Source organism: Artemia franciscana, chromosome 11 (genome assembly GCF_032884065.1).
Source record: "Artemia franciscana chromosome 11, ASM3288406v1, whole genome shotgun sequence".
Lineage (NCBI taxonomy): Eukaryota > Metazoa > Arthropoda > Branchiopoda > Anostraca > Artemiidae > Artemia > Artemia franciscana.
The window spans coordinates 5516388-5528010 of record NC_088873.1 but is presented as its reverse complement, the minus strand read 5'-3'; the positions used below and the strand labels follow the sequence as shown (position 1 = coordinate 5528010).

Below are 11623 nucleotides of genomic sequence, written 5' to 3'. Positions count from 1 at the left end.
AAAAATTTAGAAAATATGTAACTAAATAAATTTTATAATCTAAAAGATTTAACACTTGACACTGATTCAGAATGGCAATGGTAACTATTAACTTATATCTTAACGGTACAATTTGATAGAATTTCACAAAAGAGCCGTCAAAAACACTGGTGGATTAAAATAAAAAGTGTTACGATGAAATGTTCACGACCGACAGCCGTTAATCAACGATTTTACGCCCCCTCCCCCTTTTGAAACCGCAAACAATATCATGTTTCAGCCCGTATATTACTGATGCCCTTCTTTCTCTTTTTTAGCCTGTTTTAACACAGTACGAACTAATAGGGGTGAGCAGAATTTTGAAAGATCTACAGTCTACAAACTGAGACTTAAAAATTCTCCAGAGCTCATGTGAAATTCAGAGAAATCAGGTATCAGAATTCAACGGGGCCTTCTGAGGGTGTAGCTAGAGCTAGTTCCACAAATAGGCCATATACATATTTCGCTGTCATCGGCTAATGTTGGAAAACCAAGCTGCATAGTAAGTAGATATAATCGTTTAACAATAACTATAAAATAAATGCAGGCTATGTTTTGAAACCCAACGTTATATTTTTGACTGTCAAATATGATCAAAATTGAAAATCCCTGTTTGCCCATAGCTGTTTTTTTGGGTACGATTTTGGTGAGTACAATGTTCCCGAGACACTGTGGGTAAAGTATAGGTATCATAATAATATGTTAGATTTCTTATATTTCAAGAAAATGGTCTTTGTTGCAAAAGAAATATAAACCTATGAATAGTTACTTGTCCTAGTCGAGTGGTTAGTGCTCTAGACTTGATATTCTTTGTCCGTGAGAACAGGAGTTCGAGTCCTGGTGTTGCTGGTTTTTTGTTTCGGGACGGGGGTAAGCGGTGTGACTGTAAGTTCAGCTAGAGTAGTCCCTGAAGTCGCGCCGAAAGCCGGCGGTGTGCCGCCGAAAATCTTATAGCGCGCCGCTGTTTTTTGAAATTACTAAATATACTTAAGAAGTAAAGAGCGAGGCATTGAGGAGGGGACGAACCCCCTCATATACGTAATAATTTCTGTTTGTTCTAAGTTTTAATGTTGCTCCTTACTTTCAGTTGAAAAAACTTGTTTTTTTAATGTAATTTTTGACCTTTTTGAATTAATGCAGGTTTTGATTTTGGCTCACCGTACAAGAATAATTAAACGAAATTTGCATATTACTTCTACGTTTTTTGGCTAAATGGTTTTCTCAAAGTTTTGATCCGACAATTTTGAGAAATAAGGGGCGCGGGAGGGGGCCTAGTTGCCCTCCAATTTTTTTGATGACTTAAGAAGCCCACTGGAACTTTTAATTTTATTTACGAACGTTTTTATTAGTGATAAATATACGTAACTTACAAATTAACTTACGTAACGAACTTCTATATTCGTATATTTTATTGCGTATATGAGGGGGTTTGCCCCCCTCCCCGTCAATACCTCACTCATTACACTAAAGTTCGAATTCTGTTTCGATTCTTTAAGAATGAACCCCTGAATCCCAAAGGCCGTTTAATTAGAATAAATAGCACTTTTGTAATTACTAAAATACTTTAGCGCAACGAGCGAGGTATTGAGGAGGGAAAAAACCCGCCCATATACGTAATAATTTCTGTTCGTTTTAAGTTGTAATGTTGCTCCTTACGTTCAGTTAAAAAAAATTGTTTTTTTTATTTAATTTCTCATTGTTTTTGTTAAATAACGCTAGAAAATTCAGTGCCCCTTTCATGGAAACTCTCTTCCCCCATGGTAAATTTCTCCATGGAAACATCCTCTCACGTAATACCCTCCCCCCAGCCCCCCTACTACCAGAAAAAATCCTCCCTGAAAACGTCAGTATACTTCCTAATAACCAATACTGTAGGTAAACAATGGGCGAAGTTCATAACTTGCAGCCCTTCCCCCGGTGACTGTGGGGATTAAGTCGTCCTCAAAAACATAGTTATTATATTTTTCGACTATGCTGAACCAAATGGCTATCTCAAAAGTTTGATCCGATGACTTTGGCAAAAATGAACGTGGGAAGGGGCCTAGTTGCCCTTCAATTTTTTTGGTGACTTAAAAAGGGTACTGACACTTTAAATTTCCGTTAAAATGAGCTCTCTCACGACATTCTAGAACCACTGGTTCGGTCATATTACCCTGGAAAAAAAAAACAAAAAAAAACAACAAATAAACACGAATCCGTGATCTTTCTTCTGGCAAAAAAAATACAAAATTCCACATTTTTGCAGATAGGAGCTTGAAATCTCTACAGTAGGGTTCTCTGATATGCTGAGTCCGACAGTGTGATTTTCATTAAGATTATATGACTCTTAGAGGGTGTTTCCCCCTTGTTTCGAAAATAAAGCAAATGTTCTTAGGCTCGTAGCTTTTGATGGGTAAAAATAAACTTGATGAAACTTAAATATTTAAAATCAGCATAAAAATCATATTTTTTCGATGTATATATTGGTATCAAAATTAAGTTTTTTAGTGTTTCAGTTACTATTGAGCCGGGTCTCTCCTTACAATAGTTCGTTACAACGAACTGTTTGAAAATGCACCAAAATGAGTGTTTCCATTATCAAATCAAAATTTGAAATTAAAAATTTCGATTCTCAAACGAAGTTTCATTCTCAAATGGAAAAAGGTTTTCAACAATCGCTGGAAATTCAACTGGAAAATTGTGTTTCCTTTTTAACAACTAAAACTTTTTTTAGGTGGGGGGATCTAATTTATTTTTTAGTGTAGAGAAAAGGAAGTTTGAGACCAAGTCTGGAATCCCAAAAATTATTGTTGCTGACAATGCTAGAACTGTAAGATTCTACTAGAGCTGACTTATTAGCTCTCAATTATATGGATTTTTTATGGTTTTCAGCTCTCAGATACATTTACATACAAATTAGAAACAGAAAAAAACATCAGCTACTTTCCATGGAACACAGGTTCTAAAGACTAATCTTTGCCAGAAAAGTATATATTATTTCATGTTAATTTAAAAAACTTTTGCACAAAATAAGTTTTTCAAAGAAAAGTAGAGCTGCATTAAATTAAAAATGAGGCGAAATAAGGTCAAATAATTTTCCAAGCTTAAAACTACCACAGATCACCATCAATAGATAAATGAAACCTATAATGAATAGAAATTACAATAGATAACCAAGTCAAACTCAAAACGAGCAGAAACTAAGATGAGTAGGGGAGACTTCCCCGTGCCTTGTGAATGCCGCAACATAATTTGAACCTTACTTAAAACAAAAGACATTTCAAATGTTTTCACTTTTTTTTAACTTTAATAAAACAAAAATTATTACGACTTTTAGGGATGAATATCAAGATAACTGTCAATCCACATTCATTTGTTGTTGTTTTCTTTCAGTAATCTTGGTTATAACGGTGTAATTTATATAAATGCAGGCTATGTATATATATATATATATATATATATATATATATATATATATATATATATATATATATATATATATATATATATATATATATATATATATATATATATATATGTTTGATATTATAAGAAACCGAAACATTTAACTCAAATTAAGAATCGTTTTCTCGAACTAATGGGCTCAGGAGGAGGGAAGCTTGCCCTTCGACCACTTTTGACCCTTAGAAAGAGCACTTAACCTTGGTTTTAGTAGCAGTCGTAGTACCAGCTGTAATTGAATTAGCAGTAGTAGTAATAGCAGTAGAGTTAGTACTAGTAGCCATAGCTTTAGTGTTAGTAGTAATAGTAGTAGCAGCAACGCTAACAGCAGTAGCTACTAGTCGCAGTAGAAGTAGGATGTAAATATGGCCTTTTGGTTATTTCAACTTCACCCACAACAAGCCCTGAAGTTTCAACTTCACATACCAAACCATTCAAACCACTAATTAGTTCAACTTACCCCCTCAATATTCCCTGAGAATTTCAACATTACATCCTTAGCCACAGTTGTAATAGTAGTCACAGCAGTAGTAGTAGGAGCACTAGTAGTACTAGTTGCAGGACTAGTGGTAGCATTAACAGTAAGAGCACTAGCACTAGTAGCAGCAGTTTTGGTGCAACACTCCCCTCAACATTTTCTGAAAGCTTCAATAGAGTGCACTCGATCTTTCTGAACACCAAAGGTCAGACATACTCTCTTTCCCAATAACAAATATTATATGTAAACAATGGGCAAACTGCATAACTTACAGCCCTTGCTCTGACGGTTGTGAGGTGTTGGCATCCCTAGCATCTCCAGAGAATTTACTGGACCTTTTAACAATGCTGAAAGAAATGACTATCTAAAAATTTTGAGGATACGTTTTGCGAACTAATGGGCTTAGGAGAAGGGCTACTTGCCCTCTAATCCCTTCTGACCATTAAATTATACTTACCCTTAGCTTTAGTCGCAGTAGTAGTAGCATCAGTAGAAATAGCATTACCAGTAGTAGTGGCAGTAGAATTAGTAGTAGTAGCCTTAGCTTTAGTGGTGGTGGTAATAGTAGTAGCAGTACTAGCAGTAGTAATAGAAGAAGAAGTAAGAAGTAAATATTGTCTTTTGGTTATTTCAACATCCCCCACAAGCCCAGTAAGTTTCAACTTCACATACCAAACCATTCTTAAGATATTGCTGATAAATCCTTTTGACAACCTGCATGCAGACGGCGTGATGTGATTCAGTTCAACTTCCCCCCTCAATATTCCCTGAAAATGTTCAATATTCACCTTCATACCCTTAGCCATAATTGTAATTGCAGCCACAGCAGTAGTATTAACAGTAGTAGGACTACTACTAGTAGCAACAGCAGCAGGCCTACATTCCCTTTTGGTCAGTTGAACATCTCCCTCATGATGAACATCTCCCTGGCAATTTCAGCTTGATACGGTAAGCCATTCCAAAGATATTGCTCATAAGTCCTCTTCACAATCTGTATGCACATAGCATGTTTTGATTTAGTTCAACTTTACCTCAATATTTCCTCAAATTTTAACTTATCGTCATATTTTAACAATATCGTCAGCTTTAGTAATAACGCTACAGAAGCAGTAGCTAAAGCGGTAGTAGTAGGAACAGCAAGGAAATATTCCCTTTTTAGTCAGTTGATCATTCCCCTCATCATTTCCTAAAAGTTCCAAATTAATACACTCAGTCATTCCTAAGTTACGCCCTTTTGACAACCTTTGTGCAACATAACGTGTTTTGATTTAGTTCAACGCTCTCTTCAACATTTTCTGAAAGGTTCACCTGAATACCCTTCGTACTTTTGACATTAAAGATGAAACATGCCCCCTTTCTCCAAAACAAACACTAGCCTATATGTAAACAGTGGACGAACTGTATAGCTTACAGCCCTTGCCCAGAGGACTGTGGGGGGGGCATCCCCAGAGACATGGTTAGCGGGCCTCACAACTATGCTGAACGAAATGGCTATCTCAAAATTTTGATTAGATGTATTTGGGGAATTGAAGGGCGTGGGAGGGGGCTGATTGGCCTCGAACCACTTTTAATTCTTAAAAAGGGCAATAGAACTTTCAATTTTCAATCAAATGAGATCTTTCTGAAGCTAGTACGAGAACTTCTTCTATAGGAAGTGTCATGGTGAAAAAAAAAAATAATACATTGCACCCATATCGCTCTTTACTTAGGTGGCGCTATTGCGCTGCCTAACAATATGTTACATTTTTGACTCCGACTCTTTAAATTTCGAAGCCGTAACGAACTTAGTGACATATTCCAAAATCGGACAACCATTTTTTATTATCAGTTTGCTGTACTCTAGGTGAAGTGTGTGCATATAAATTTACTACGCTACAGGTAGGGAAACAGTTTACTTTAAAATACTAGCGACACGACGTCACTGTCACACCTAAAGGCCGTTCTGAAATTTAAAAATTTTTGGGATAATTGCCAAAAAACGCTTTTGATTAGCTGTTGCCAAATGGAATCGGGAGGGCAATATATGTTTAATCAAGCTTTTATCTTCCTGGCCTACATTGCATGCTGATCCTCCCTTAGAGTGCAGCTTCGCTAATGGTTTTTGGCAGTTATCCCAACAATGTGAAAATTTCAGATACGGTCCTTTGCACACAAAATTGTATTTTAAACATAGAAAATACTGCTTCTTGCTAAATAAAAACCAAAAAAAAAAAGTAGCTAAACAGTACAATAAACCTAAATTGTGAAAATGTCAATAACGACTAAGAGTTTCCTTCTCCCCAAATCTCAATGAACATTTCCAGCCATTCCAAATTTCTAATTCCAAATACCGATAGGCTATTAACGTCCCCCTCCCAGCAAACTGACACCAAGCTTATTGAAGCTGTTGAGAGACAATTACTAATAGTCTAAGCGGTAAAGGAAATGAAGAGACGAAAAAGCTTTAAGTCTTTGCTGCAGATAAATAGAGAAAATTAAGCACAGCAAGATAATTCTTATTAAGACTTGTACTATTTAAGTAAGGTTAGATTCTCAAGAACATTGTTCCCGGCAGCCGAGATCATCCAGGATTTTTTTCAGGGTGGAGGGGAGAGGGGCTACAAAAAAACTTTAACAACGCATTAAAAATTTATTTATATGCATTTTTGTTACGTTTTTACAAGTCGCGCAAAATTTCAGAGGGGGGACTCAAATCGCGTGCCCCCCCTGGATAAAGCCTTGCCGGCAGCTATTTATAACGACATGAAATATGAAAAGTATCGCTTTTTGAGAATCTTCAAGAATTAACTGACGCAGCTATGCTCTATGCTAAGAAACTGACGCGGCTATGCTCTTCTGCGTTAGCCATATGAGGCTCTGTGCCACAGTGAATTTGAAGAAGAAGAAGATGGCTTAAGGTCCCCACTTTAAGTGTTACCACCTCATTACGACGTTTGAAACCCTCCCATCGCAAATATAATAATACGAACCCAGATATAGCAATATATAATATAAACCCTACGTTAGTGAGGATAAGTGCCTTAAATTAAAATTTTCTGCTTTACCTATTTTTGCTGCCAATTTTAGATAAGGCAATGAGAATAAGGCGGGAAAAATTATATATTCAAAAGGGATAGGCAGTAAAAAATAATTTGGAATCAAATAAAACAAAGTAACCTAGATTGCCAGAAATCACAAAGATCACACTAACGCTAGTCCCTAGAACAGTGTTGCCGAGAGCTTGCAGTAAAAGTGTCAATTTTGTGAATAATCGCTTTATAAAGTCTAAATTTAATATCTATGCATTTATCAAACAGTTCGTGGTAACGAACTGTAGTAAGGAGCGACCCGGCTCAATAGTAATCAAAACTCTAAAAAATGGAATTTTGATACCAATAGCTACATCAAAAGAATCGCATTTTAATGCTGGTTTTAAATATATAAGTTTCATCAAGTTTAGTCTTACCCATCAAAAGTTACGAGCCTAAGAAAATTTGCGTTATTTTGGAAAATAGGGGGAAACACCCCCTAAAAGTCATGGAATCTTAACGAAAATCACACCATCAGATTCAGCGTATCAGAGAACCCTACTGTAGAAGTTTCGAGCTCCTATCTACAAAAATGTGGAATTTTGCATTTTTTGCCAAAAGGCAGATCACGGATGCGTGTTTATTTGTTTTTGTTTTTTTTTTTTTTTTCAGGGGTGATCGTATCGACCCAGTTGTCCTAGAATGTTGCAATAGGGCTCATTCTAATGGAAATGAAAAGTTCTAGTGCCCTTTTTAAGTGACCAAAAAAATTGGAGGACACCTAGGCCCCCTCCCACGCTAATTATTTTCCCAAAGTCAACGGATCAAAATTCTGAGATAGCCATTTTATTCAGTGTAGTCGAAAAACCTTATAACTATGTCTTTGGGGACGACTTACTCCCCCACAGTCCCCGTGGGAGGGGCACCAAGTTACAAACTTTGACCTGTGCTTACATATAGTAATGGTTATTGGGAAGTATACAGGCGTTTTCAGGAGGATTTTTTTGGTTGGGGGGAGGGGTTGAGAAGAAAGGGATATGCTGGGGGAACTTTCCATCGAGAATTTGTCATGGGAGAAGAAAATTTCCATGAAGGGAGAGCAGGATTTACTAGCATTATTTAAAAAAAAAAACGATTAAAAAATAAATGTGAAAAAGCTTTTTCAGCTGGAAGTAAGGAACAGCAATAAAACGTAAAACAAACAGAAATTATTACCCATATGAGGGGCTCATCTCCTTCTAATACCTCGCTCTTTACGCTAAAGTATTTTTAGTAATTTCAACTATTTATTCTACGGCTTTTGTGATTCAGGGGTCATTCTTAATGAATTGGGATAAAATTTAAGCTTTAGTGTAAAGAGCGAGGTACTGACGATGGGGAGAATCCCCTCATATATGTAATAAAAACATGAGAATACAAAAGTTCTTTACGTAAGCTAATTTATAAGTTACGTAAATCTTTTACCAATAAAAATATTCGTAAAAAATTAAAAGTTCTAGTTGCTTTTTTAATTAACCAAAAAATCGGAGGGCCACTAGACTTCGTCCCCCGCTCCTTTTTTCTCAAAATCATTCGATCAAAATTACGAGAAAGCTATTTAGCAAAAAAAAAAAATGCAAATTTCGTTTTGATTATTCCTCTGCGGAGAGCCAAAATCAAAACATACATTGATTCAAAAACGTTCAGAAATTAAATAAAAAAAAACAAGTTTTTTTAACTGGAAGTAAGGAACGACATTAAAACTTAAAACGCACAGAAATTACTTCGTATATGAAAGAGGCTGCTACCTCATTAACGCCCCGCTCTTTACGCTAAAATTTTTTACTGTTTTAAAAAGAAGCATTGAGAGAAAGAGTCAAACTTTAGCGTAAAGAACGGGGCGTTGATGAGGTAGCAGCCTCTTTCATATACGAAGTAATTTCTGTGCGTTTTAAGTTTTAATGTCGTTCCTTACTTCCAGTAAAAAAAACTTGTTTTTTTTTATTTAATTTTTATTTAGAAGAGGCTAATGTCCCGGGAAGGTATTTTAAAGTACCCACCTCCACTCCTTCTCCCTCTAGAGGGCCCTGAAATTTGCCTACATGACAGTAACAACGGCAATCAAAGGGGTCAAATTAACCTTGACTGGGATGCCCACTTAATTGGATAATCTGTCTTGGCTTTTTTCTACAATTGGCCATGACTTCGACTTTTCCCACAACTATTCCCTTTTTTTTAATTCAAATTTTGACAAACAACATTCAAATTTTGACGAACAACATTTTACCTTAAATTTCAGTTACTAGTAGCTTTTTCCGCCTTTACTTCTGAAAATGCAATTCCTGTTATTTGAGTAGAATTTTTAGCCATATCAATGTTTTTCTTTCAAAATTTAGGAAATGTATTTGCATATCTTTAAAACCTTATAAAATGGAATTGAGCAAAGTTATGAAGCTGAAAACAATTTTGTTGTATTTTAATTAGGCAGAAGATCTATTTTGCAAGGTTTCACTTTTATAACATACATATTTTTAAAGGTCATCAAAGGTCAGGGCCCTCTAGAGGGAGAAGGAGTGGAGGTAGTTGCTTCAAAATACCTTCCCGGGACATACTTTAGTCTGTAGATTCATCCCTGAAAGTTTCGTTTTCTTAACCTAAACCCTTTCTGAGATAGCAAGAAGCCAATTAACTAGAATTTTACCCAAACTGCTACGTTCTGAGGGTGAAAAAGATATTACCTTGTATCTAAAAATAAGGCATAAATTCATAAAAGACCAAATCCATATTTTGCTTCAACTGCATTTCACTAGAGTAACAAATCAACTTTTTATATCAAAAATCAAGATTTCACATCACATCCTTAAATCCAATTCACCACTAACTTTACAATGAAACACCAGCAAAACACCTTTTCTTTTATAACCTAAAGGCGATTATAAAAAGTGAATTTTTCAGACATAATTTGGAATTCATCACACATGATATCAAGTAAGATCACTCGCCGAACAATATAACAGAACTAAGCTAAGAGAACATGGAGATGAAAGGGGAATTCTGGCGCATGAATGGGGTGGATAAATCCCTAGAGAACCTCTTTGAAATTAGATTGTTCCTTGGAAATATTTTGTGTCCTCGTAGAATTGCCATTTTAATTCATTTCAAACGAGGAATGACATAAAAAATTTCCGTAAACAATGAAACAATTCGTGGTAACGAACTGTAGTAAGGAGCGACCGGCTCAATAGTAACAGAAACTCTAAACAATGGGATTTTGATACCAAGAGTTGCATCAAAAGAATTGCATGCTTATGCCGATTTTAAATATGTAAGTTTCATCAAGTTTGGTCTTATCCATCAAAAGTTATGAACCTGAGAAAATTTGCTTTATTTTAGAAAATAGGGGAAAACTCCCTAAAAGTCAAAGGATCTTAACGAAAATCACACCATCATATTCAGCGTATCAGTTATCCCTAATGTAGAAGTTTCAAGCTCCTATCTACAAAAACGTGGAATTTTGTATTTTTGTCAGAAGACAGATGCGTGTTTATTTTTTTTTTCCCAGGGTTGATCGTCCTAGTGGTCCTAGAATGTCGCACGAGGACTCATTCTAACGACAATTAAAAGTTCTAGTGCCCTTTTTAAGTGACTAAAAAATCGGAGGGCACCTAGGCCCCCTCCCACGCTCATTTTTTCCCAAAGTCACCGGATCAAAATTTTGAGATAGCCATTTTGTTCAACATAGTCGAAAAAATTAATAACTATGTCTTTCGGGAGTACTTTATTCCCCATATTCCCCAGGGGAGGGGCTGCTAGTTGCAAACTTTGACCATTGTTTACATATAGTAATGGTTATTGGGAAGTGTAGAGACGTTTTCTGAGGGACTTTTTTGCGTTGAGGGGAGGTGGGGTTGGTCGGGGGAGAGCGTTACGTGGGAGGAACTTTCCATGGAGGAATTTATCACGAGGGAAGAGAATTTCCATGAAGGGGCCCTAGGACTTTCTACCATAATTAAAAAAAAACAATGAGAGAATAAACGAAAAATAAATTTTCAGCTGGAAGTAAGGAGCAGCATTAAAACCTAAAACGAACAGAAATTATTACGTTTACAAGGGGGTTCGTCTCCTCCACAATACCTCGCTCTTTACGCTGAAGTATTTTAGTAATTTCAACTATTTATTCTACGGCCTTAGTGATTTAGGGGTCATTCTTAAAGAACTGGGACAAAATTCAAACTTTACTGTAAAGAGCGAGGTATTGACGAGGGGGTACCCCTCTCATATAAGTAATAAAAATATACAAATATATAAGTTTGTTACGTAAGTTAATTCGTAAGTTACGTATATTTATTACTAATAAAACCGTTCGTTAAAAAAGCTCTAGTTGCCTTTTTAAGTAAATAAAAATTGGAGGGGCAGCTAGGCCTCCTCCCCTACCCCTTTTTTTATCAAAATCGTCCGATCAAAACTATTGCAAATCCATTTAGCCAAAATCAAAACATGTATTAATTCAAAAACGTTCGGAAAGGCCCTCTTTTAATTAACAAAACAAAAAACCTGTACAAAAGAGTCTTTAAAAGCGGGGGGTTTTGGGGACGGCAGCCCCCCAACTGCCTCTCCTAATTACTGTACGTTTTAAGGTTCGACTTTGGGACGCAGCCTCTTTAACTCTTTAAGAAAACGAAGTTTTTTTTCATATTAT

The 11623-nt window shown here is 36.0% G+C and overlaps 1 protein-coding gene across 1 annotated transcript in view; it reads right to left on the bottom strand.

The window, feature by feature from the left end:
- The window catches only part of LOC136032725 (uncharacterized), a gene marked incomplete in the record, with an annotated part of 160949 nt that extends 150653 nt beyond the window's left edge, over window positions 1-10296 (bottom strand). The window contains 1 exon segment of the mRNA XM_065713042.1: window positions 9663-10296. Within this exon segment, the coding sequence (XP_065569114.1) occupies window positions 9663-9692 (30 nt within the window).
- Between the last annotated feature and the right edge of the window lie 1327 nt (window positions 10297-11623).